Source organism: Cebidichthys violaceus, unplaced genomic scaffold (genome assembly GCF_023349555.1).
Source record: "Cebidichthys violaceus isolate CVI_PGR_0920_01 unplaced genomic scaffold, fCebVio1.0.p SCAF_1, whole genome shotgun sequence".
In the NCBI taxonomy this organism is placed as follows: Eukaryota; Metazoa; Chordata; class Actinopteri; order Perciformes; family Stichaeidae; genus Cebidichthys; species Cebidichthys violaceus.
Window position 1 is genome coordinate 7990787 of NW_027176262.1, and position 26548 is coordinate 8017334.

General features: G+C 41.8%; 3 protein-coding genes across 7 annotated transcripts; 1 reads left to right on the forward strand and 2 right to left on the reverse strand.

Moving 5' to 3' along the window:
• Window positions 1-368: 368 nt before the first annotated feature.
• Window positions 369-18605, forward strand: agfg1a (ArfGAP with FG repeats 1a). 4 transcript variants are annotated; one of them, XM_068709009.1, is made up of 13 exons: window positions 369-696; window positions 6469-6562; window positions 7624-7739; window positions 8577-8742; window positions 9083-9245; window positions 10963-11079; window positions 13590-13805; window positions 14406-14586; window positions 14758-14837; window positions 15141-15254; window positions 16541-16693; window positions 16882-16976; window positions 17276-18605. In XM_068709009.1, exons 1-13 carry the CDS (start codon window positions 530-532, stop codon window positions 17333-17335), a joined length of 1722 nt encoding a protein of 573 aa, XP_068565110.1. In that variant the 5' UTR covers window positions 369-529; the 3' UTR covers window positions 17336-18605. The 4 variants fall into 4 exon arrangements, with proteins under 4 accessions (XP_068565110.1, XP_068565101.1, XP_068565120.1 ...); XM_068709000.1 differs by having other exon boundaries at window positions 370-696; window positions 10960-11079; window positions 17276-18604; XM_068709019.1 differs by lacking the exon at window positions 13590-13805 and having other exon boundaries at window positions 372-696; window positions 10960-11079; window positions 17276-18600.
• slc19a3a (solute carrier family 19 member 3a) lies at window positions 18372-21218 on the reverse strand. The gene is made up of 7 exons (XM_068709039.1): window positions 20782-21218; window positions 20156-20391; window positions 19488-20049; window positions 19267-19345; window positions 18865-19057; window positions 18630-18771; window positions 18372-18527 (listed from the first exon to the last, which is right to left on the reverse strand). The coding sequence occupies exons 1-7, from the start codon at window positions 20926-20928 to the stop codon at window positions 18372-18374; spliced, it is 1515 nt and encodes a 504-aa protein (XP_068565140.1). The 5' UTR covers window positions 20929-21218.
• A 477-nt stretch (window positions 21219-21695) lies between these two features.
• slc19a3b (solute carrier family 19 member 3b) lies at window positions 21696-26054 on the reverse strand. 2 transcript variants are annotated; one of them, XM_068715677.1, is made up of 8 exons: window positions 25773-26054; window positions 25427-25606; window positions 24931-25096; window positions 24450-24765; window positions 24062-24213; window positions 22587-22779; window positions 22175-22316; window positions 21696-21943 (listed from the first exon to the last, which is right to left on the reverse strand). In XM_068715677.1, exons 1-8 carry the CDS (start codon window positions 25920-25922, stop codon window positions 21791-21793), a joined length of 1452 nt encoding a protein of 483 aa, XP_068571778.1. In that variant the 5' UTR covers window positions 25923-26054; the 3' UTR covers window positions 21696-21790. The 2 variants fall into 2 exon arrangements, with proteins under 2 accessions (XP_068571778.1, XP_068571865.1); XM_068715764.1 differs by lacking the exon at window positions 25427-25606.
• Between the last annotated feature and the right edge of the window lie 494 nt (window positions 26055-26548).

Genomic DNA, 26548 nt, shown 5'->3' on the forward strand with positions numbered 1-26548 from the left:
ACGTTTTCAAAATAACTTCATGATTTGATAACCACAGATACAGTAGTATGCAGTAACTGTTTTTATTTTAATTTTAAATAAAATGTAATTGACGTCGGTCAGAAATGGGTAATGTGCAGTACAAACACGACATCGGAACAACATTGTTGTAGATTATTACGTACAAATTACGGTTCCTAAAATAAACGTGGCTCAACAAACCAGAATCTTAAAAAATATGTTAGAATCATCTTGGGACACAGCGAATACAAACACACCCCTGAACCAAAAAAGAAGCGGTTTCATGAATAACGGGATTTACGCGAAAACGGAAGTCGGCGGCAGAAACCATCTTGTTCCGTTAGTTATATCGATCCAACGCCTCAAACTCCTTGTTCGAGGAGACGCAAGCCCCCCCTAACAACAGAGCCACCTACCCATTCCCTCTCTGTCTCACACACGGGCCGGCGACCGCTAACAAAAGCTAAAACTCTAGCGGACCCTCCAGCCTAACCCCGGTTTTATTAATCCTGCGGTGTAACCTTTAACCATGGCGGCTAGTGCAAAACGAAAACAAGAGGAGAAACACCTAAAGATGCTGAGAGAAATGACGAGTTTGCCTCCCAACAGAAAGTGCTTTGATTGCGACCAGCGCGGCCCAACCTATGCCAACATGACGTTGGGCTCCTTCGTGTGCACCTCCTGCTCCGGCATCCTGTGAGTATCATGTCGCTGAGTGACCTTAGCTTTAGACATTGCGTACACACGAAATAACGGGGTTTTTGTACGCTTCAGCGACATTTGGCAACCCAAAGCTAGTTGGCCTGCTAGCGCTAAGCTAACACTAGATAGGTATCGAGGACAGTGAGTTTCGCTGATTTGACGTTGTCTTGTCTTGTTGAGTTGGGCGGGGTACGTTACATCGAGGTGATGGTGTTCAGCACAGTTAGCTGACATTGTAACTACGACTAGATGCTAGCTAACGTTAGCTTCTGATGTTAGCCAATGAACTTATCTGACACAAGCTAGGTCAGATAAGCCAGCAGCTGCTAACGGTACCAGTTGCTGGCAACGTGTCGGGCGACCACCGCCTTTTAACTGAGCTAGCGTTAGTTAATTCAGTCTGCTAAGGTTTATCCCCCACATACAAAAACTGATGAATACCGATAACGTTTTAAATTGTAGTGAACGGGTATGTTATTATACTCCACATACCCATACCGAAATTTGAAATGATGGTAGACATCTGGGTGTGGGTAAACCACATTATTCTGAGATGCGACAGGTAATGCAGTACCGGTGTTCATGCCCATCATCTGTTGTATTTGGTGAGATTTAGCAGTATTACACTATTCACTCTCTAAAAGATGCACACTGACAAATAACAGCAAGACTTTCACTCGTTTTACTACTGGCTGACCCCCAAAACCTTCTGTGCGAATACACGCATGTCAGTAGTATACTTCCCACACCAGTTGAATAACCTGAACACAGCATTGATGATTTCAGTGTAGCTGGATTTTTTGACTTTAGATGGCGTTTACATGACTTCAAGTTTTGCTGCGCAGTTGTGTAACCAAACATCTGTAGCTTGGGATTTGGGATTAGTGAAGCATTCCCTTACTTTTTCCAAAGATAGCCCACATCAATAAAGCTGTCTAAAGTTGCATGTTCAATAGTTTTGTGTTGTGGATATGTGTGATGCAGGCCACATTTACAAATAAATCTCGTGTGGTATAATGTGGTATTGATAATTGGTTGCATGATTCTCTAAAGGTTTGATCCATTGCACAATACATGACAAATTACAACAATTCCATTTGATAATTAATCATCTTTCAATGGAATCCTACCACGATGAAATCGTATCGTCTCATTTACTTTCTCAAAAAATATTTTGAGGGAATATAATTTGAAGATTGATGTTTTGTTTCTGTATCACCACTCATTTCAGTGCGATTGACAAACTGTACTCCAACTGGCAACTTTCCAGTCACAAGCTTCTCCAACCTTTTAAGTTACGTTACCCAGAATACAATAGTGCTCAGGACAGGGTTGTCTCTGCATAATAATGGTCGAGAATAAGTTGTAAAAGTCCACATGAAACACAAGTGTTGGTTATAATAAATAGTGTGCAATGTGCAGGATTTCATTGATTTCAAATACCCTAGTCTAGTTAAGCATTTGTCTTTGTCTCTGCATGCATGTACAAATGGTCATCTTACTGTATAGCTGGGAACCTTTATTTAGGTTTCTCTAATTACACTAATGTTCTTAATAACATGAGGAGATTCTCTGCCGTTTCATTTGTTGAATATTTAATATGTGCAGGAGTTTACAAAAATAGGATTACCATATATATATATATATATATATATATATATATATATATATATATATATATATATATGTGTGTGTGATATATATCGTTTTCAAGATATGAAATTACCTATATTGGGAAAGAATTTCTGCCATATTGCCCAACCCTACACTCATATATCAAGTGCTAAAAACTATACAGCCCAGTTTTCTATTGGTACACCAGTCTAACAAGAAGGACTTTTGATCTAGTTCACAAACATAGCATCATAGTTATAGTTTTGTCTCAATCGATAAATCTCTTCCTCTTTGTCACCAAGTCTCATCTTTGCTAACATAGTTTACCTCGGTTTTGTAATTGTATGAATTATGTTTACTTATAGCTTTTGGTAGTGATAACATTTGAGAAGAGCAAGATGGCCATGGGCTATAGCTGGTAAATCAATAAGCTGTTCCTCTGTACATCCTGTCATGCTTATTCACACAGTCGACTCCTTGCACTGGTGTTTCTTAATGCTTTATGGAAATCATCCTGCCGTTCATTATATGTGAATAATGGTTATTCTAATAAGTTTGCAGGGCAAAGGGAAAGTATTTGTTGCTCACTGATGACCTTATAGTTTAATTTGTTGACGGGGGGAGATGACGTCATCGACACTCTGCTCTTTGTCCCACAGACTTTGCCGAGATACAGCCCTCGTGTGGTTTGGTTTGTGACCTTAATCTGTACAAACTGTTTTAGCTGAATGTGAAGGTTATTTACTGTAGCATTGAAAAAGAACGAGATTCATTTTTGTGTTTGCTGGTGGGCATAGTTTGCCCTCCATTTCTCTTCGCTGGTGGGTCTGCGCCGGGACTCCTCTGTGAGTTTCCCATCTGCTCACCCTATGGTTTTAGTCTGTAATGTGAGTTGATTGAGTTTTTAAATAGCTTGAGATTACATTTCCTCCCCTCTCGCTCCTGCTGTCTTTTTTCACTCAATTTTTACGAAGACAAAACATGTGTGGAATCTTAGTGGCGGAAATATTTTCAGCAGAAGAGTGTGCTGTTTGAAAGGATTCTTGTCTGTGATGTATGCAGGAAGCTCGGTGTGATTGTAGGCTCAGGAAGTGGTGTGGCCCCACCGTGCTGCTACATCAGCAGCATGCGTTGTTTTATGTGCCACAGGAAGTGACAGAGAGGTCACTGTCTGCCTCTCTTTTCTTTAATTGTAGAGAGGAAAAGACTTTGTGAGAGAGCGCCTAAGTGTTCACACTCAGCCTGGATGGATTCTTCTGGTTACTGTCTTGACTTGTCTGAATTATGTTGCTGATTCAAACCGTCTTATAAGTACATTTGACTGGTAGAGACTTTGCTGAGGCAATCATGGAAGTGATTTTTAATTTAAGGAAGTTGTTTCTTCTTTCATTTGACGTGTGGCCAGTAATATAATTAAAATGTTTATTGGTGATAGCAGGGGTAGGACTAATTACCTCGTAACAACCGTCTCCCCCCCATAGTTGTGGTTGTTTAATGGGTGGAGTTGGAATCTGCTATGTAAACACATTCCTGATGAAGGTGGAGGCCTTCCCAGGAGGAACGGCACTCACAATGTCTCTTTCTGGAGAATTGCCCATGGCAGGAAGTAACCCCACTTGGCCTATGTGTTCCTGAGTAAGCAGCGCTCCAACTGTGACGTGACAGAGGTGGGAGGTGTCACTGACACAAACAGGCCTGGATAATATTGATCAATGGCAAGTTAGCAGATATGACTCTAAAGCTCTAAGCGTGTTTGGATTTCCCGTGCCCCTGACATTTGATTTCTTAATATATTGCAGGGTCTGAAGCTCTGTTGGGTGACAAATTGATGATGGTTTATTTTGGCAAATGCTTATTTGATAGGGAGTTCATGAAAGAATATGCATTTTCTTTGATTCAAATTTACAAGTAGGATTTTCCTAAAAAAAACAATGTATAGACTCAAACTAAAATAATCCTTCTCAATCATGAAGCATGACCAGCTAGAAGTGTTTGGCGTGTCTAGATGAGAACCTGTCCTCTGTCTGTTTTTTCTTATTTCGATGTGTTTGGAGCATTTCTGGACATCAACCTCTATAAAAACATAGCGACTGGGTTACAGATCGTGAGCACACATCCAAGAGCAAGCTCGCTGAAACAAACTGCAAATATAGCGAGGCAGAACTGCATGTGGACAAAGATCGCCCAGAAATCAGGGTGAGTCTGTGATTGGTTTTTACCCCCTGGCAAGTACCCTAGCCTACTATGATGTGGTGTTTCCAAACCTCAACTGACAAACCCGACTCATTCTGCCTTTTAACTGTGGACGACGGTGTGAAATACTTTATGGACTTGAAGCTGCAAAGTGAAGGATGATGCATCGCCTCTCCTCTCTTTTGAGACTTGACGTTGCCAGTTTCTCTCACCCTGGAGCCAGTATGCAAATGAGCAGAGTTTTCCCAGCTGAGCTGCTCTGATGAAAAGTAGCGACTAGGTCATAATTATTTTATCGTGCAATATGTGATCCTGTTCTCCGATACACTATGCTACCAATAGACATAATCTGGGAATTGATGAACTTGGCAACCAGGGATGATCGGTGGTTTATTTCATCTTTGTGTTACAGACATTGTTGATGTGTACTGTATGTTGTAATACGACCCTGATAATATCATCACAAATCCTTTTTGGACAATTGGGTAGTGATGCTGTCATCATATTTAGACCTTAAGGGCTATGGAGCTTTCTCCCAGTATCTGACCTACTTTCATCATCAGACTATCTGATCAGTTACTTACCTCATGGTGCATGAAAACACATTTAAGCTCAAATACACAGAGACTCCCATAGCCTCTGTTTCTAAAGATACATTTGCTTTGTTAGTGCTTCTTGCTTTTGATACATTTGCTTCATGCTATGCATTAGATTGATGGTAAGAACCCTAAGTGTCTATCGTAAAAAAAAAGAGAAAGTTGCAACTAACAATTATTGTTTTTGGGCAAGTAATTATTTTTTTTCTATGGTAGATTCTGTTATGTTGACATTTAGTAGTTGCATTAAGCTGTTTTCGGTTAGGTTAGTGGCATTATTTTGGCCGTAGCTTTCTTTTCTGAAAGTGTGACCAGCATGGCATAACTGGCACAAGTCGATAAAGTCTTCCCCCTAAAATAGCCCCCATAGTCCCCGTGGATCTACTTCACGCAACGGTAGGAACATAAGGACCGCTTTCTAACAGAAGCATGGTGGCTCTTGTCATTGTATCCACCTGTTTTCTGTCTCGTAGTTTTGAATGGTAATCGACACGGCTATTGTTTGAAACACTTTGCGGAACAGTCATCTGATTGGTGGATGTGTAAACAATGGGTGGACATGAGAACGTGTTCTGTAACGGGGGTAACAACGGTGAATAATTTAGCTGTCTTGTCTTGTATTTCGCTGCCTTTAGGATCTGACTCCTTTATGTGTTATGTTGTGTTTGTAATTGGGACTCTGTGGATCTTGTTTCCTAGATTAGTGGTTCTCAAAATGGGTGCCCTGGGGTGCTTTGAGATATCAGGAAAGTCCTGTCCTGAAGGAATACGGTGCTCAGCAGTTACACTGTGGTCGCAGTTAATACATTGTGCTTTGCATGCTAAATGCTAATTAGCACCCTCACAGACAAAACAGGTGGCAACCTTGAAGCCAGCGCTACATTGGTTTTCACTTACTGCTGGGTTCAGGAAAAAAATACTGGAGCCTGGAGCTTAATATAAAAGATGTCTTTTTTTCTCCATTACAGTCACCAGGCTTATTTTAATTTGGGCCGTCGTGGCATGAGCTGTGACCTTCTCAAGAAAATGAGTGCGGCTTGTGGGCTAATGGGTGTTACTCCATAATGAAAGCTTCTATATTAGGGGACATCACTCGTTCTTTTACTGACAACCGCAGTACAGTTAGTGACAGTTTGGAAAGAGTTTCACCCACTTCCTTTGTTCCGTTTTACGCCCTTTTTTTCTGTCAGTATTTGTCTTTGTCTTTTCTCTGTAATGCTGTCGTCACACCAGCCAGTTAGCTTGTTGCTAATTAAATGGCCCCCTCCTGAGTGGTGGGATCTTGACTATGTCTTGATGAGGTCGTCGTGTATGTAAAGTGTGTTCAAATTAATCTGACCAGTTTCCATTTCTTCACCTACAGACGAGGACTTAATCCACCTCACAGAGTCAAATCCATCTCAATGACAACCTTCACGCAACAGGAAATAGAGTTCCTACAGAAACATGGCAATGAGGTAGGCATCATCTTAATTCATCATGCAAGTGTTTGGACCTTCACAAGTAAGACTATCGATGGCCCTGACCCAGACAAAATGAAGACCAAATGTTTCAAATTTTAGAACAAAATACATGGCGCCTGTATTACTGGCCTCGTTCTTTATTTATAATAAAATATTTTTAACAGAAATGGCATAAAATCGAATAAATATCATCATTACGTTACATGATATGGCAGTGGTAATAGCATGAGTACTAACAGAATAAATGGATAGATGATGTTATATAAATGGTTAGAGGTTACAGTCTATATGTTTGTCATTAATCAGAGTAGCATTGCATATCTGTATTGCACAGAGGACCGAAAATGCATCATCATCCACAAGCCATTTCTGGTGAATGGAGTATGACATAGAGCAATGCCACATGGGAAGCTCAGCCTATTAAAAGCTGTTGCAGAGCAGGCAGACATGCAGGAGACTCAAGGTTGGATCTGATGCACACGTCCTTCAAGGCTGCTATATAAATACTACTGCCTTTTTTGTCTTTCCACAGAGAGCACTCGACACATAACATTATATTTTCAGGAGTTGCCGTTTCAAAATCCTATTGATTAAAAAGAAAAGGTGATCCTGTACGTGCTGTGAGTTTGTGCACCAAACCCAGCTAAAGAAATATCCGCAGCAGAGGTTTACAACATAAGAGCCACGCTGCCTCTTGAAGCACTATTGCTTCATCTACAGTGCAGCACCCTATACTGAGTGCACGCACGCATGAAGCCTATAAATCTCTCTTTACAGGATTAGGCAAATACTTTAGGAATGCTATCCAAAACCCAAGGCCAGAGAGAGGTGAGACTTGGACTGATTTGACTATTATCAACTATTCTTTCCAGACGTGGGGCCAACTCATGTTTGCCTCTATTTCAAACACGTTGGAGACGTTCGTCTGTGCATTGAACAGTCGTCTGCAGTAGACCTGGTCTAATTTGCACATGATTACGTTTTCTATACATCAGTGAATGCTCTTTTGAACGTTCTACCAAAAATCCCATGTCCCGTTACCCCGTGTGTTCCAGGTATGTAAACGGATCTGGCTTAGCCTTTATGACGACAGAACCACCTCAATACCAGACTTCAGAGAACCACAGAAGGTCAAGGAGTTCCTCCAAGAGAAATATGAGAAGAAGAGATGGTAAGTCAGTGTTACAAGCTGGCAGTGCGAGATATGAACAATCCTCTGCCAATGTGCACTGTGCAGACACTTTTCTTTGTGTCTTCTCTCCTCTCTGGCTTGTAAAAGCCTCACAGGCGGCTCATCGCAGTTAGCCTCGGGCAAGCCGCCGCATACCCTTCTTTAAATGCACACTATGTGGGTCATTACAGTCAAGCTGCTTCATGTGCAATTTCTAGTTGTTCCATGTATGTTTCATTTTGAGGTTTAGCATAGTTGTCACTGGTGGATTGTGACTGTTTAGTTAAATGACGAATGAGAGCAGTTATTTCAGGCAAATACAACTAACAACAACTGGTGCCTGTAGTATTGATACTTGCAGATTAGGGTTTAGTCATACAAAGTAAATGTTTATTTAGTGAGACTGTTGATTTATGCAGTTAGACTGTTCCCATACGAACCTGAGATGCATCATTAACACAAATACAGTTGTTTTCTGAGTATGCAATTATTCAGTCAACAATTAGAGTATTACAACTATTAGTTTAGGTGGTTGTACTTTTGTCATCAGTGTTTAGTCTTTGAAGTCTGATCAAAGTGAGCTGTGCTTGTGTCAACATGCCTACACTCGCTGCAGACGAGCATTTCCACTCGCGTAGGCCATTCTCCTGTAACACCTCTCTGCCAGCTGTGAAAAGCATTGCACCCAAATAAACACTTTCTGTTATCACATTTGGATTGGTAAAATGCTTGTTTTGCCAGAAGGCTGTGATACCATTATTTTGACAATGTCACATTATGTGAACTGTAATCATTTTAGCCTGTAGTGTAATGCAATGAATGTAATGTGTTTCCTAGGTACGTACCTCCTGAGCAGGCCAAAGTAGTTGCATCCGTCCATGCTTCCATCTCCGGCTCCTCAAACAGCAGCACCAGCAGCACCCCGGAGGTTAGACCACTGAAATCCCTGCTGGGGGAGTCGGCCCCCTCCCTACACCTCAACAAGAACACCCCACCTAACCAGGTGAGAGTTATGTGATGCACAAACACATGAGGAAGTTGTTGGCTCACCCATGAAGGACTGGCAAGGTTTAATGATGTACTTACTAAAACAGCTTTGATCATTGACAATTTTGTATCCATTTCTTTTGTTGTCAATGAGCAAATATACCCACTGGGATAGATTTCATGCTTTTATATGAACGAAGACATAGACTGACAAATACGCTGCCTCTCAAATGGTATATTACTTGTCTTCCTTAGTCTTCCTGTTGTTAAAGGACTCCTACACATAGTGCATAGTGATCAGCACATAACTGCAGTTTTTTGTTTTTTTTAAATCATCCATCTCTTGTCTCCACCAGTCTCCAGTGGTGAGCCGTGGACAAACCCATCAGCAGCAGTTCCATGACAAAAGGTTCGACCTCCTCAGTGACTTGGGTGGAGACATCTTTGCTGCCCCGTCCAACATGAACGCAGGCGCCGGCTCCAGTTTTGCTAACTTTGCACATTTCAACAGCCACACAAGTAAGGAACTAATTGATTGATTGAATAACTCAAGTGGATGCAGGATGGGATTGGAAAATGAAAAAAACTGTGACAAAACATGAACTCTAGACATCAGATAATGTTGCTCGTGTTAAATGCTGATGATTGATGTTGCATTCTAATCATCACCTCTTATAAAACAGAGGCAGAATATGTGAAATGTCAGCAGCCATACATTATGGAATAATAAGCATATTCAATTGTAATTGTATAGTACTATATCATACAAAGCATTTCAGAGTGAGTTACATAAAAACAAAACGGCAAAAAAAGCAGCTAAAATATTCAAATAAACATAAACATCCATACACACATACAACAAGCATACTGTACAGATATGGTGTGTTAATTTAAGAAAATGCTTGAGTGAGAATGAAGGTATTCAGTTTGGATTTACAAGAACGGTGTTGGAGCAAGTCTAAGATCAGCACGCAAACTGTTCATTCTTTAGGTGCATAAATACTGAAAGCCATCTCACCTGACTTAGAAAGGGCTTAGGGCACAAAGAGGAGATTTCCTCTTTGACCGGAGAGCTCGGCTGGAGTTCTAAACTGACAGCATGTCTGACATGTACTGTGGAGCCAGACCAGCCGTTGCTTTGTAAACCAAAAGGAGGATTTTGAATTGTATTCTGAACGCAACAGGTAACCCATAAAGGCCTATAAATAGTATTTGAGGTGGAATGTGTAATACCTAACCTCATCCTTCAAACAAAAAAACGGGGCAGCATTTCACCTCTACTACCAGGACAAGAAAAGCAAACTACTAACAACCGGACAGAAATATGCAAAATGCGACAAAACTCCAGTTAAACAACACTGCTCTCTGATAATCTTCCCATGTGGCGACGGCCTTTATTGTGTTTACTGTGCCACAAAGATTCTGTGTACGTGTTGATAGATTGTTTATTGGATTATATCCAAAGTGGCAGTAACTGTAGGAGACTACTTTGCAGGGACAGCAGCTGTCTGCAGCTCCAGGAGATGAACCTTGAGCTAGCGACTGTGAAGCATCTAGAATTCAGCCAGCGCCAACCTGCTGTGGGAGGCTGCGCTAGCAGAATTTAAGCTAACTGGTAGCTGCTTACTAAAGGTCCATCTCCACTGGAGCTTTTGCCCGCTCTCCTCCGGGTGAGATAGTCTCCTGGACGAAACAAAACTATGAGTTGTGTTTATTGCTTCTGCCACTGTGGATTTAATCCAATAAACAAACAACAGCTCCGCCTATCTGCACCCTTTTAATGCAATTACTAAAGTGACATCCACACATCTCCACATAGCAAACACAGATGTACATTTGAGGTGTGTGTGTGTGTGTGTGTGTGTGTGTGTGTGTGTGTGTGTGTGTGTGTGTGTGTGTGTGTGTGTGTGTGTGTGTGTGTGTGTGTGTGTGTGTGTGTGTGTGTGTGTGTGTGTGTTCCCAAACGGGGAACCCACAGTATCTAATGGGAGAGGGTGAACAACAGACTATCTTGCCGGTGTTTTAAATCTGCGTTGCATTTTATTGTCATGTGACGCTACTCTCATGATTATCTCCCATATTTAGCACTTAATCCATTGTATTTGTGTTGTAGTCTGTCATCCATGCCTTTTTGTCATTACATGTATAAATCCATTCTATTATCTCATCCACTGTTTTCCTCTCATTGTTTTTTTTTGTTCACCTGTCTGTCCTCATCCTGACACCACCTCAGCAGCACAGAATGCCAACGCAAATGCAGACTTTGCTAATTTTGATGCATTTGGGAGCACCTCTGGGTCGACAGGTGGTTTCTCCTCCGCACCCCAAGCCCCATTCCACCCCTCAAATACAGGTAGAGCAAGTTCCCTTCACTGGACAAATGGCACACATCCACATCACATTGCTTTATGTACATACAACTATTGAGAAAGTACATGTAGTATAACACACAAAGTAGTAAACAGGGATAAGTAGCAAGAGATTGCTGATACACATGTGAATAAGGGGAGTGCTGGCACTTCAAGCACTGCATCTAGGCTAAACTCAAACAACCTATTTACATACAGCAGTTTGTCAGCCATGTTTTCTGTCAAGTTTCCTATTTGTTTCCATTTGTATTTAACTGTCTTAAAGATATGCTCTACTTCCCAAACCTTTCCGTTCGTGCAATGTCCGTTCACCGAGTGTCAAATGTGGAAGACAACTGCACCAGATGGTCACAGAACTTTTCAAGTAGACCAAATAGTTTTATGACCAAGAATAGAAGCAAAGGTTTAAATTGATAAATTCCTTCAAGGCAAATAAGAAAACCATACATGTTTCTGTCTTCCAAAACAGAAATTGTCCTTGGCTGCAGTTGAACACATTACCTTATGTTAACATGAAATGTGCCATAGGCCAGAATTTCAGAGGTAATGGAGCATGAAGTATTTTGCAGACTCATTAGTTAGATTTACTGTAAGCACCACATGTAGCGTATCTCCAGTTTGACCCATTTTGAAAGCTCATTTTTACATTGATAACTGTTTGGGTTCATACAGGTTACCAACTGTGTGAGAAATCAGAGGCAAACCCATCTTTAAAAAGCAAGTGATGGTTGTACACCAGAGCAGTGAACACTTACTACATGTTTAAAAGTGAGTGTTAGGTGATTGAACGAATATATCTCTTGAATATGCAATTTTTTTTTTTTTTTTTTTATGAGACAAAAAACGTCATAAAACACGTAAAGATCACTGTGAACTTATTAGGCGGAGGATTAAAGTGATACATGTTGTGCAAAACACCAACATGTGTTACTGCTCCAATACTGTAGCCACACTGTGTCCTTATGGAAATATTATAGGATTTACATATTATATATTGGGGCCTTAACTTTAGTATTAATATAGGCTGCTGTGGTTTTGCACAGTGTAATTTAGTTGAATCGATGCTTGCCTCCTAAGGCTTGCATTTTAATCACGTACGTTGTGTTCTTAAAATATATATTCTACCACATACTGTTGTCCTTGTCTTACCTGTGTTTGTCATTCTGGTCTATATTTTCTCTCCTCTCTCTCATACATACAAAAAAAGTGACTCTTCCTCAAAAAGGAAAATGTTGAGTGCTGTAGTGCCCTCTGCTGGTGTACATTGATAGCTATGTCCGTGTGAAGCTGGACAGTGATCTTTTTAGTATGCCTATTGCTTGATGGATAAAGCTCCCATCACTCTAGTGGCTTTGTAAGATAATCCCTCACAGACACTGAATCACTCTGCTATCTGGCCTAAACTGTCCATTCTGTTTCATCTGTTTTTTCACCCTTTTTGCTTCAGCAGCACTTGATTTGCTTTTGACTTCACACTTTTGACTTCTTTTTTTTTTTTTATCTCTGGTTTAGTTGACACCGTTTCTTTTGTTTCTCCACCCTGTCTTACATTGCTCATTGCCCCATTCCCTCCCTCCCTCTTTGATTTTTGGCTGCCAGCATTCACTGTGCTTTCATCCAGCCGCAGTATGGGTGAGTTTGCCACTGGTCTGCCTCTTCAGCTTGCACACAGTAAGTCTCTCTCTCTCTCTCTCTCTCTCTCTCTCTCTCTCTCTCTCTCTCTCTCTCTCTCTCTCTCTCTCTCTCTCTCTCTCTCTCTGGGCTTGCCCTCTTAACAGCTTTCCACCCTTTTCCACCATCTAATATAGTCACTCTGTTCTTTCTCTCTCTGGCTGTAATGTATGTCTCACTGTAGCTCTTTTTGTGTTTGTAACTCTGAATCACTGTTGACAACCTCACTGGTTGAAAACAGGGATAAAAGGCTTTGATTGTTGCTGTCATTATTGTGAACCACTGTGGAGTTTGGACCAAATTGAAGCACATGACAAAGAAATGATGCATAATAAAGAAGGAATAGAAAGAGACTCAAAGAGACCGGACATGATAAAAACAGGATGGAACATAATAATAATCTGGAACTTGGTACATTTTCACTATGTAAGAAATAATAAATGAAGAAACTTGATCATGTCACTGTTTTCACATTTTGGGTAGTTTTTTATGTGTAACTCCCTTTGTTCACAGTATGGTGCTGAGCTCAGATGTAACTGAGACACTCAAGAAAGAGGCTGTTCTGCACATCTTGTGCCTCTAAAAAGATGATCATTTGATACGTTCCTTAGGTTCATAGGGTAATGGAGAACCAGCATAGTTCAGTGTTGCAGAGGACATGTTTTTAAGAAGTGTTGCTATCCATCCTATAGATGATGAAGGTAACCCAACCCGACTTCACCCTCCATGCTGATCCTGACTTCCGCTCCACCCTGTTAATGCTGTCACTCAAAACCAGCCATCGAGAACCCCTTTTGACTTTTAATCTCTCTCTTTCATGCAGGTAGCGCCTCAGGTGGACTAGCAAATGCCAATTTTGCGAATTTTGACAACTGCCCCAAATCGTGTAGCGCTGACTTTGGATCCTTCAGTTGTTCCTCCCAGAGTAACTCCACAGGAGCCGGCAGAGATGCTGTACAGAGTACTAGCCTCCCTGCCGATAGATACGCAGCCCTGGCTGACCTGGATAACGGGTTTAGCTCTGCCAAAACAGAGCAAGGTAAACTTCTGCTGCCTAGCCTGTTTCATAGGTCTCAATTGTAGGGATAGAGGTTAACCAAACAAACACAACTAACATGAAATCAGGCGCATAGCTTTAAGTCCCTATGAGTCCTGTTCCCAGTGCAGGGACAGACATAGTCTCTCTCAAAACAGGGCTGATCGATTGTCTAGCAAACATCGGATTTTTAATCACTTACTTTTTGGCTTAGCCGAGGCTTGGATGTATTTTGGCCTCTCCTTTTTTTGTCCCAAATCAGCCTGCTGGCCTCAGTGCTGCTGAAGCAGCCTGTGTAAAGACAACAGGCCACTGCAAATGATGGAAATACCTTCTTGCTGTGAAGAATGCTATTTGTATCGGTTTCATTTCACTTGGTCAGAATTCTGGCACTCGGGCATCTGTGAATTATACTGGTTTTAGTTTACAAACTGTATGTATGTGTTAACATTTATATATTCCCCATTGTTTTTAATAGGTTGAATATGGCAGATATCTCCGGACCTTTTTGTTTGTGTCTTTTGAAATTTGAGTTTTCGTCCTAGATTAGTTGAGGTGAGGTGGATTGAACCCGACTCTGCTGTCATGTGCTCTTTATTCCAGGAGGTGGGATTCCTGTTGGGGTGAGCTCAGCCGCAGCAGCAGGAGTAGCTGGTTTTCCTCAGAAGCAGTCAGCAATGCCAGCAGGGGGGGACCGCTATGCTGCTCTAGCTGAGCTTGATACTGTCTTTGGCCCCTCGGTCCCTGCCACCAGTGTTTACAACCCCACCAGCGCCTCACAAGGGTGAGACACTGCACTAAACACACACACACACACACACACACACACACACACACACACACACACACCACAGTAAGCCCCCTGCTTTAGTGGGAACCAAACACCTAAATCTACCAAATACAGTTTTTTAAATGAAATAATGTATGCTTATGCGTTGACTTTGTTTCACTGCAGGGGTATGTTTGGCCCAGAGACTGGGATGTCAGCAGCACACGCACAGCAGGCCCTGCCTGGCATGGCTCAAGGTTTTGGTGGTGAGTGAACCCTAAAGGTTTTTTTTGTGCTAATTGTTCTCCCAAATTGAAATCCGTAATGATTTATAAAGTCAGAAGTAATGTGTAAAACCAAGGGGCAGTCCCAGGGTGAGGTACAGTGTACTATAGGTATATATAGTGTGTTTTGGTCACCAACTGGGGATCATTTGTGTGGGAGCGGTGTAAACATGTTTAATGACGCATCCTCCATGCATCAATGCTTTTGTTTTTATTATGTTTAGGTTGTGCACTTTATTGTTCTGTTTCACACTTGTTTGGTGACTTGATACTTGTCTCCAACAGCTCAGTCAACTAATCCGTTTGTAGCTGCGCCAGCAACAGCTCCCACCAACCCGTTCCAGAGCAACGGCAGAGCAGCGAATATGGCGGCAGCGGCTGCAGCTGCAGCAGCAGCAGGTATGCGTGTGTGTGTGTGTGTGTGTGTGTGTGTGTGTGTGTGTGTGTGTGTGTGTGTGTGTGTGTGTGTGTGTGTGTGTGTGTCTGTGTCTGGGTGTGTCTGGGCGTGTCTGGGCAGTGTACTATATGTGCTACACGTACACAATCAACGTATTCAGTTAATGCAGTAGTACAGAATTCAATGAAAATAAAATACAGTGGTGTTACATCATCGTACAGTAAGTGTATTATTTGTTCATTTTCAACCTTTGCCTATGCTGCTTCAGCAATGAAAAGGCCTCAGACCTCACTGCCAAACCAACAAGCAACCAATCATGTAAATAAAAGAGAACATTATTAATTAAAGTTCTGAATACCAATTTTGTTCACTGTGGAAAAAGGCAGCAGGAAGAGCATTGCCATTTACTGGTGTGTGCAGCAAGGTGCAGAAGTTGAGATTCAGTTGTCTGTCTTATTGCTCTTGCCATGCTCGACAGGCTTGATGAGGGTTCTTCATAATCAGGGTTACCCTCCCACCTTTGGCAGGTTCCCTTGTGCTCTCTGCTTCCCTTTTGCTCTCCTGTGCCTTGCTCTTAAATTGCATTTCTTGTTTTATTTAAAAAATGTCTATGCACCGTAATACTAATCTAGGCTTTCATTAGCTTGGTACTGTCATAAAATGGTTAATTCAATGAATAAACCCAGTTTGACTTTGAAGACTTAACTGTGACTCCCTGTGACTTTGCTTAATGGGTATCGGGTGTAGCATTTCTACCAGATATCTGATGGCTCAGTTGCCACCTCTCTGTCTTCCACTTGTTGCACTGTGGGGATGTTGTGCTTCTGTGGTGATCGGAGGACACTGGTGCTACACTCACTGCAAGTCTTAAAGCCTCGTGTCTGACTCTCGTCCAAACCTTTTTCTGAAGGCTTGTCTGGAGACGACCGTAATCTAAATTTGCATGTTTCAACTTTACAAACACAACAATGGCATTTGGAGCCATGCTATGGATTACAGACTCACCTGTCAGTTACTCACCTGCTAAAGGGACTTTTACCAAACCTACTGCATAGTGTAATTGACATATTTCTATTTCCTAATTCAATGATGTAGCAATATGTCTTTATTTTGTTTCCTTGTGGACTTTTCTCTTCATTTGTATGATTTTGTTTTCTGTTCCTGTGTTTTTTTAATAAATAGAAGTAATAGATGCAAATCATTGTTTTGTAGCCCTGATATTTAGTTGTATGCCTGTAGATGTCTTGTACAGGCTTGTTTAACCAGTGCCTGTCCTGCTGTGTTGCAGCATCATTTGGCACAGGCTCCATGAGTATGCCAGCTGGATTTGGGAACACTGCAGCCTACAACCTCCCCACCAGCTTTAGTGGAACGTTCCAGCAACCCTTTCCTGGCCAGGCTCCCTTTCCTCAGCCTCCTGCGTATCCCCAACAGCCCAACGGTGTGTGCCTGAGTGTAGATCATGTAGATCTGCATCAGTAATGCGAAAATTCAAGCTTGCATTTGCATCTGACTGAATGATTGTCTGCGTGATCACTGCACTTGCATCCTTTAAAATGTCAGTTTTGAGTCATGCTATTCTATTCAACTAGGTTTGCTCTTCTAAATGACAATGTACATTTCTTTCAGGTGGAGGATTTGCAGCCTTTGGTCAGGCCAAGCCTGTTGTGACTCCTTTCGGGCAGCAAATGGCTGGACCTATGGTCTCTAGCAACCCTTTCCTGGTTAGTAAGAGGGCTTCATTTTTTGTAAAGAAAATGGTTTTATACAGAAGAATGAAGGGGCTTCGGGCCCATGCGCCAAGACTATTGTTGATGGAGAATAAGCAGTTACATTATTCCTCCTTTTTAGTTCACATCATTGATAACATTACTGCAATAAAACACTAGTGTTTGGATTAAAGCTGGACAGGGTGATTTTATTTGAATGGATAGTGGATCTTTTTTGACCCTCCTCTCAATGCTGAGTAGTAATACTGTAAGTATGATTTCTGAAGTGTTGGTGTATCTCCTTTTCCTTCTAGGGTGCGGGTCCATCTGCACAATATCCAGCAGGAGGCTCTTCAACGAATCCCTTCTTATAGCGATCCATCCAATCCGCTCCACTACAGGGTCAACAACTGGCGCGCTTGCACTTATTGCACTGTATGTTTCACAAGTAGCTTTAAACACAATGTTTGTAAGGATTTGTATTTTGTATCGCAGTTTGTCACAAACGGAACAATACGACAGACAGTCATGCTGACGCTATCATTGGCTACAAATCAAAGTGATGGTATGTGCAGAGGGAGAGGTTGATCCCCTCTTCTCTATTTAACCTGTGAACTGGCCTGGCCTCTACTGAACCACAATGTATAATCAAACTGGCTGAAAACTAAGTTATTGCATACAGTATATCCCATTCATCATGCTGCAATTCTGTACATATTCATTTTCTTTTTGGAAATTAGCGCTTTGTGCATATCAGTATTTGTATCTTACACATAAGATTTGTTAAGACAGAACTGTTGCTTGGATAAGTTAATTGGTACCGCCACTTCCTGTATTTGTGAAGAACCAAACTGTTTATGTGTGCAGGTTCCTTTTAGGTAAACTGTTCTCACTGATGGAAAAAAAAAAGCCTATTCTGTTTGCAAGAAATGAAAGGAGTGACTGCTACATCCAGGATGGACAGGGAACTCGTTTCTCTGCCCATCCCATGTCCTGCTGACAGACGCCCAGGTCACAAAGCTTCTGAACTACAGTCAGTCCATAAGTGAATAAAAGGAATGGCTGATGAGGTGAAAACCACTTACATTGGGTATTAGAGAATTTTAAGTTAATGTGTAAATATATACAGTATATATATATACAAATATATATATATATATATAAATAAATATATATAAAAATGAATTTTAAGTAAAGAAATGACCAAACCATTCATTTATATTGATGTATGGAAAATCTTGTATATTTGTTTTGTATATATTAAAAAAAAAAGAAAAAGATTTATATTCATGGTGTTGCAGTCAGTAATTTGAAGCTTTTGTGCTTTTATATCGGCATGTGGCCACTTGGACACAGTGGAGACCAAAAGCACAAGTCATTATCTCAGCTGGTAGTCTGAAGTCCTCGTATTTAGAATCTGTGTTCCTCAGAGTCTGGAGGTTCTTTTATGACTGGAGGGGTGGACTCGTGGGACTTGTTGCTTCTCTGCATCCTCCAAATGGTAAACAGTCCCCGAAGTGAAAAAACCACAGCTATGAGTGAGAAGTAGCTGGCGTATATGGTGAACTGCACAAACAAAAGCGTTTATAACGGTGGTGAGTGGACATACAAACAGTTCTGTGACATTTACAGAAGACCCGAATGACATTTTCTGATCAGACTCCTCACCTGAGGAATGATGCCGAGGCCCAGTCCTCCACTGTCAACCACAACAGAAGTGATGATCGTCTGTAGAGCCAAGGCTCCAAAGTTGTTTGCGCCGAAGACCAGGGCGTATCTTTCCATCGACAGGTCAGCCGCAATCTGGTACCTAATAATAAGTGTTGTTTACTTAAATGCACTCTTCCCTGATCTACCTTCAATAAAATTGGTCAGAATTATGGTAAAATAACCACTTTCTTACATGGCTATTGTTATCAGCAGCATGTGCAGGCACTTGAAAATGACATAACCAGTGTAGCAGACCCAGATGTTGCCAGTGAAGGTCATGAGGAAGAGTGCTGCTGCCTCAAGTCCAGAGAAACCACCCAGGGCCAGCTCTCCCCACTGGTCCCATCTCACCTCAGTGAAGCCTATACCATAAGCTGTTGCTGCGCCTGTGAACACATTGATTTAGGATTATTGTAGAAGTAGAGATGACGATTGAATGAGCACTGAGAATATGGGTTCTATATTTATCACCAAAAGCTGTCACATCATTTCCGTTTTCGAATCAAATCTATACTTTGGACATGGTATAATAGAAGAGTTTCCTTTCGTAGGCCGTATTCTGTACTGGAAACTGTATGAATATGATTTTGCTTACCGAAAAGGTTGGACACTGCCTCCACACCTCCATTGTAGATGCTGAAGTTCTGAGAAGGCTGCACATGCTCCCACAGCACCTGCAGGGTACGTTGCAATGATCCTTTAGGTGATTGGAAGTTATTTATCACAAAAGTTGAAGTGATCACTTGATACATATGTGCAAACAAAGGTGTACAGCTTTTTCATTTAAACATTTTTGTTAATGTCTTCACAACTGACCTGAACGTAGTTGACAGTCTGGTTATAGCCACAGGTGGCCATTGCCCACCACATTGACCAGTAGATCAGCTGTCTGGAGGAATAGCACTGGAGGAAGTCCCTCCACAGCTGGAGGAGGACTTGGCTGCAGCCCTCTGCGCCAACTGACTCCTCGAGGTCCTCAGCCTTGGGCCCTTTCTCATCAGGTCCTGGTCTTGCTTCATCCTCTGTTTCCTCTTTCTCCACCTTCTCATCTTTCATTTTTTCCAGTGATACATTTGCTCTGCTTGTGTGTTCTGTTGCATCCCCAGTCCCGTCCACGGACCTCTTTGTTCCTCCTGTTGCTATTTTCTGTCCGGTACGTCTGCGGTGAAAGAACATGCTCTGCCGTGGCATTGGCAGGAGGCAGGACACGAGAAGAGCGATGGCAGTGAGGACTAGAGTAAGTATCAAGATGTTGTTGTATGACATGAGTTCGAAGCTGACGAGCAGCTGGCCCAGCACAGAGCCCACTGTGTACCCCAGGAGCTGGACACTGCGGCTGTAAGAGGTGGCCTTCCGATACTTCTTCAGATCCACAACACTGTAAAAAAGCAAATTCTAAATGTCACGTCTGTCCCAACAATGCGGCATTCAAACCTCTGAAATTGCTGGTGCCTTGCTCTGTCCTTTGAGCTACAATATGTGACCTGTAGATGTAGGAGAAGTAGGCCACCTCGCTGGCTGTCACCACACCGTAGAAGAACTGCATGGCCTGCATGGCTGGTACACTTTTCAGCCAGAGTAGCAACGCTGTGGTGATGAAGAGGGTGACACACTGGAACACCACCACAGGCTTGTAACGCAGCCAGTCAGTCAGCAGGAACACCGGCACCAGCATAGATAGGTACGAGTACGTCCACACTGGGAATATTTGATTGTTTACCTGATGAGGAAAAACCAACAGATGTAATAAACGTTAAAGAGCTATTGCATGAGAGATAGGATCTGTCTTTCCTCATAGCAATAAGCAATAAAAAAAGGTTTTATAATCTTGATTGGATTTTTACCACTCAAGTGATAAAGATAGTATTTATATCTTTAGTATAATTCACCAACTTTGTTATTTTGTAATCATTAAACATACAAATGTTGTTTCTTCAAGCATCAAAAGGTCAGTAAATTAAGCATTTTAGGTTTGGGTGTCACAGCCTCAAAACTGACAAGGCAAACTGAAATCCTGTAGCCATGACTATTCTTTTGACTGTCTGATTTACACAATTATATCTTTCTGATTCATGAATTGCTAAAGTAACTTACTCATTTGTGTTATTACCTGTTCTGTTGTCAGATTCTTGTCCGGTCCTGTCAAATATAGGATAAGGAAAGGCTCCAGGGGTTTAACTGTGCTGAAGAATCCGTAAATGCACAGCAGAGTTGTGGGATACCTCCAGTCTGTCCTCCACCTCTTCACTGCCTCCATCTTCTGCCGTTCTTCGTCTCAGGTGTGTATGTATCGGTATGTTCCTCTGCGTGCTACTCTTCCCGTCTTGCCTGGTTGACGGAAACCCTTATGGTTGTCTTAGGATTGAATTTGTTTTGTCAATCAACAACCCAGTCAAAGAGCAGCACTACCCTGGTTAAGGTCCAGCTCAAGCCGAGAAACACGTGTCACAAATCAAACAGGAAACCAGACAATTCACTGGACCTGAACTTTAATGTACTACTATGTACTAATCGAGCTGTTTGGCTTTCTCAGTAGATCCTTGTAGAGATAACTAATTGTAAAGGTAATACCAAAAATACCCATGGGGTCATTTCGCAACTAAAGGCTATTATATTTTTTTATTTATTACACTATATTTATCCCGGAAGGGGAAATTTTCCTCTGCATTTGACCCATCCCTGTATTATAGGGAGCAGTGGGCAGCCCATGACAGGCGCCCGGGGAGCAGTTAGGGGTTCAGTGTCTTGCTCAGGGACACTTCGACACAGGACTCGTACCAGCCAAGGATCGAACCGCCGTCCTTGCGGTTACCAGACGACCCTCTTAACTCCAGTGAGCCACAGTCTCACCTAAATGCTCAGTTTTACAGTCATTAGAGAACTGTTATACTATTAAAGTACAGGCTTAATAAAAGGCTTAGTCCAGACTTAGTAGTATTACTTAGTATTAGTATTTGTGCCTAAATCACATGTGGCCCCTGTCTGCCCCCCCCCCCCATTTGAAATAATCTAGAGCCGCCACTGTTAAAGTATGATTATTTTATTCATCAAAATCAAATGGATCAGTCACCTTCTCATTTAGTATTATCAAGATAACACAAACAGTCTGTGGACCTGGGTCAGAAACGCTCAGTAGAGATCACCTCCACACTGGACTCTTGTTCCTTGGTTTCCGTGTGCTCAGGATTGCGTTGATTTATACAGGCAGTGTAGGTCCCTCGAATCAGAAAGAGCACAGAGATGATGGCGTAGTAGCTGCCGTAGATGATGAACTGCAGAGAAAGCCCTCAGTCATCCTCGACATCATCGTTTTAGTCATTCTATCAATCAATCTTCATTAAACCTGTCTGCGTGTAATAGTGAATGATAACCACCAGGCGTTGCCCTCTCCTCATATTCCAGTGTTTGTTACCCAACTGCTTACATTCTTGATTCAGAGTGACTTCCCTGTGTTCTGACATTTGATTTAATAATTGATACATGAATACTGTGTCTGCACATACCTGTGTCACAATGTCCAGTCCCAGGGCAGCTTCATCAACAACTATAAATGTTACAATTGTCTGCAGGGAAAGAGCTACAAAAGTGTTGATCCCGAATGTCAAGGCATAGCACTCCCTGGAGAGGTTGGATGCAATCTGAAATCTAAAATGAAGAAGTGCTTATCCTTTCTGAGAGAACTGCGCTGTATGCCTAAACTTTCATGGATATTTATAAGCAATGCAAAATAGAGCTGACAAAAGTAATCACATTTTTTGACAGACAATTCATATTTTGGGTCACTTTTCAAGCAAAAGTAATTAGAGGAGTTGAGTATGTTATTTCAGGCTTCTACAGAGATGGGTTGTTTTGAAAAACTCTCAGTAACGCTACAGAATAAAAATTGTAGTTGGAGATATTCCACAGTGAACTTACGTTGTGATGGTGATAAGAAACATATAGCAGGACTTGAATATGACATAAGCACCATAACATGCCCAGATACTGCTGGTGAGCGCCATCAGAAACACAGCACCCGTCCCTATGGCTGAGAAGAACCCTAATGCCAGCTCTCCCCACACGTCCCAGGTCACCTTGATGTAGGCCACGGAGAAGGCTGCTGCAGCACCTAGCCCGTGAAAAAGAAGGATGAAGTGATTAATCTGTCATTCCAGTGGACACAACCTCCGCTGAGCCTGTGCATCCTCGTTGTGATTCCTTCATTAATCCTAACAACATTTCTCTCCTTGGACGATAGTACAAATGGCAATGCAGCTTCTAAACAAAGCTTAATGCACACGCGTGCCTTTGCCGGCCTCTGCAGCCCCTGCCTATTATGATGAACCACTTTCACCCAGCTCTTGGAATCAACTATCAACAATAATCCGAGAATCTATTACCGCTCTATATCCTTAATTTAAGCAATTACTCTTCTTCTTCTCATGCTGAGCCAGATTGGGTGGAAGCCAACAGGACCATGATGCTGCTATTCCCTTTCAAAATCAATACACATTTTCCATTTAATCAGGTAGCCCGTATAACCAAGAATAGCTTGGCTGTTTTCTTTTGATTGCAAGTTGTTATAGGTCTGTGTGCCATCAGCCTTTAATAACCTTGTTAAATTGTATTTTGTTCTATGCATTGTGGTTGTGCTGCAGTCTCCTGCCCTCCCCTGTTTTAATTGAACTCCTGGTTCAATCAGTCATCCCCTGCTTCTATGAAACTCTTCTTCTGTGAGATTAAAGGGTCCAAAAGCAACTTTCACTCTTTCATTACATTTTGTGCACATTATTCTTAGAAAACTGAAATCTTTAGTTTATGAGTGGTTTATCCTGTTAGCTCCTGGAAGCTTGTATTTATTTAAAGCTGGTGATATTTGTGTTTCTGTTATTGTCAACAAATCACATGTAAAGACCAAAACCAACAATATGTTAGTCCGTCAGTGCTTTATGGGTCCCAAACCTGTGACCCACAGCCTATTCTTTTCTATTGAAGATGTAAAAAAAAAAAATAATAGTTTGGCACTGTAGCTTTTTACAAGTGTTACTCAAAGAGGAGTATATCATGCTTTACTTATCATCCAGTGCAGCAGTGGAGCTTATTGATGTGTTTCAATAGTTTTTGGGCTACAATAGAGGTCCACGGCATAGAGGAACAAGATTTATCAATGCTCGGCTACACAAACAATAATTATTAGTAGGATAAATTAATTGTGAATTTTTTTCTTTTCATGGGATATGTTGATATTAAGAAAAATCTAGAACAACACCAGACTTATGCTTTTAGTGTTTAAGTGTATATGATGATATTGAAGTAGCTCAAGTATGATTTTATCAGAAATGGGAAAAACATTTTTGTCTTTATGTATGATTTTCTCTCTCACACACACACACACCCACACACAGTCTTACCCACAAGGGAGCATGCAGCCTCTACACCTCCGTTGTAGATGGATGATGTGGCAGATGGTTCTATATGGTCCCACATTAGCTGGATGTAGTTGAAAACCTGCACGTAGCCAGCTGTGGCAAGAGCCCACCACAGGGACCAGTAGATTAAACTCCTACATGGAGGTAATTAATAAAACAGATTGTAACTGTGATTGTAATTAGAAGGATATCCTACAATACTACTATACGACTACATTATAGAAAAACACCACAGTGAATAATCGTCTCATTTGTTCAATTGCTTTAACAAAATCCATTAAACTATGATCCTAGACAAAATGTGCAATAGGTGTGTGCTCAGCAGATCAGTACTTAAAGTGTGACGTGTATTGATGAGTAAAGTAAATGCCTGGAAGAATAGGACTCCCTGAAGCTTTGCCAAAGTAGATTGCCCGCAGTGGCCACATTTTTCCTGCTGCACCAGCCAGCACTGCCATTATGCTCCATCTTCTCCCTCACTGGGCCAGCTTCGTCCTTCTCCACCACTGGCTCCTCAGACCCGTCCACTCCCAGAGGCCCCTCCTGCTGGGACTGCAAGCCCACAGCTGCTGTCTTTTCCCGTTTGAAGAACAGTCTCCTCTGGGGCATAGGCAACCAGAAGGAGATGAGAAAAGCCATGCTTACATTCCCCAGAGTGATAGCATTGATGTAGAAGTAGTCTATTCCTGTCGATTAGAGTTCAAACTTTGTCAGTGTTTGCTCAAAATGCTTAAGACTTTTTGAAATCTGAGATTTTCTGTCTTGAAGAGTGTTGTTCATGTTAAAAAAGAGATTTAATAATCATTTCATTTTTTTTCTTTCATTGCTTATTATAGGCTAGGATGCCCTACCTGCCAGAGAGACCAGCATTTGACCCAAGCTGGCACCAAATGTATATCCAGCCAGCATTGCACTTCGCAGGTAACCGGTGGCTCTTTGGTAATTCTCAACTGGAATCACACTGTAAATGTAGGAAAAGTAGGCCACCTCTGTGGAAGTCACTACAGCATAGTTGACCTGTTGGTGGGATGAAACAGTTTTAAAGAGATTGCTGCCCATGAAGCCCCTTGTACCAGTAATGCATAACATAATGCAATCTATCTTTAGAAGTTCTTCTTTAGTTATATGCAACAGTGCAGCAATGCTGCAGTATGTCTGTTAACAGTGGGAGGATAGTATTTAGCATTATCTAAATAAGATATTTTTGTTTTTTAATAAACTTCAAGTGCATTCCAGGATCCCAAGTGCTGCAGCTTTAATTATTCAGAATATAACTTTAGTGTTGCATAAAGAACATTTATACTATTCAACTCTTTTCAAACCTATTTAATACATTTTTCAGTGGACCTGAAGGAAGACCATAGCAGGCAGACCCGGGGCAAAGCAAAGCAGGACATAGTTGGTGACCAGGAAAAGCCCCTGCACCACAATGAGGGGCTTGTGCCTCAGGAAGTCAGTCAGGAGGAAGACGGGGAAAAGGAAGGCGAGGTAGGAGTACGTCCAGATAGGGAACAGGTAGTTTGTCACCTGCAAGAAACTACAATCCTGATCCAGACACAGTTTCTGCCTCTCATCCACGGCATGTACATTGACAATCAAAACAGAGTTGGTCTCAAATAATGGCTCCTAATAAAAAAAATACTTCTTGATGTGTACATGTTCATAACAGTTTGTATTCGTCTGCCAAGCTTACCACTTCTCCAGAGATGTTCTTGTTTGGTCCAATTAGGTATGGTGTGAGGAAGGGCTCTGCTACTCTGCAGTTAGCAAAAAAACCATAGAGTGACAGGACAGCAGTCGGATAAGCCCAGCTAGACGCCCTCAGTTTGGCACAACTGCCCATGTTTTTACCTCAGCAGAATTTCCCAGAGAGATCGTCTTTTGTTTTTATTTCCAGGAGCGTTGCCTGAGCACCTTGTTCTGTGGTGGAAGTCAGGCTACCTGGACTTTTCCTCAGATCATTGACCGTAGGTTATCAGTGTTCGTAGTAGCTAGAATATACACTCTTAGCCTAATCTTTATGATCTGCATGTGTGACAGTTTATGAGCAATAGACTTCAACCTGTTAGGATACAGAAGGGTCGCTGAGAGGTACAAATTAATGAGCAGCTGGACTGAACTTGGTATGAAAAAGTCATGCTGCTTAGTAACCTCAGCACATATTCCTCATATATTCCTCTTGTACCTAGCAGGCATAACATACATCACTGGCTACTAACAAAAAACTCAAGAAATTCAGGCAAGAGCTGGAATGTTATGGGGGCCCAACTTTTTTAAGGGGCCCCCTTTCCAATACTTCATCTCCTTGTGCAATGCACCCAGGATGTGCAAATAAGAGCGCAGTAACTGACATCTTATTTGTTTTAGCCAAGTTGACGTTCGAGTTCTGGAAACGTTTCCCCTATGATCGTACTGCGCATGCGCTGTGAGTGCACGCGACATGCGCCTCGAGTCTGTCGTCCTAGAAAC

What these genes read in the sequence shown, in the direction of transcription:
- slc19a3a (XM_068709039.1), bottom strand. Translation starts at nt 20,928, where the DNA reads ATGGAGGCAGTGAAGAGGTGGAGGACAGACTGGAGGTATCCCACAACT. An exon ending in TACTTCTCCTACATCTACAG is followed by an intron (nt 20,050 to 20,155) that starts GTCACATATTGT and finishes GCTTTTTTACAG; the next exon opens with TGTTGTGGATCTGAAGAAGT. An exon ending in GCCTCGGCATCATTCCTCAG is followed by an intron (nt 18,528 to 18,629) that starts GTGAGGAGTCTG and finishes TTGTTTGTGCAG; the next exon opens with TTCACCATATACGCCAGCTA.
- agfg1a (XM_068709000.1), top strand. Translation starts at nt 530, where the DNA reads ATGGCGGCTAGTGCAAAACGAAAACAAGAGGAGAAACACCTAAAGATG. An exon ending in TACAGAAACATGGCAATGAG is followed by an intron (nt 6,563 to 7,623) that starts GTAGGCATCATC and finishes CGTGTGTTCCAG; the next exon opens with GTATGTAAACGGATCTGGCT. An exon ending in TCTCTAGCAACCCTTTCCTG is followed by an intron (nt 16,977 to 17,275) that starts GTTAGTAAGAGG and finishes TTTTCCTTCTAG; the next exon opens with GGTGCGGGTCCATCTGCACA.
- slc19a3b (XM_068715677.1), bottom strand. Translation starts at nt 25,922, where the DNA reads ATGGGCAGTTGTGCCAAACTGAGGGCGTCTAGCTGGGCTTATCCGACT. An exon ending in AGAACATCTCTGGAGAAGTG is followed by an intron (nt 25,607 to 25,772) that starts GTAAGCTTGGCA and finishes AGTTTCTTGCAG; the next exon opens with GTGACAAACTACCTGTTCCC. An exon ending in TTTCTTATCACCATCACAAC is followed by an intron (nt 22,317 to 22,586) that starts GTAAGTTCACTG and finishes TCTTCATTTTAG; the next exon opens with ATTTCAGATTGCATCCAACC.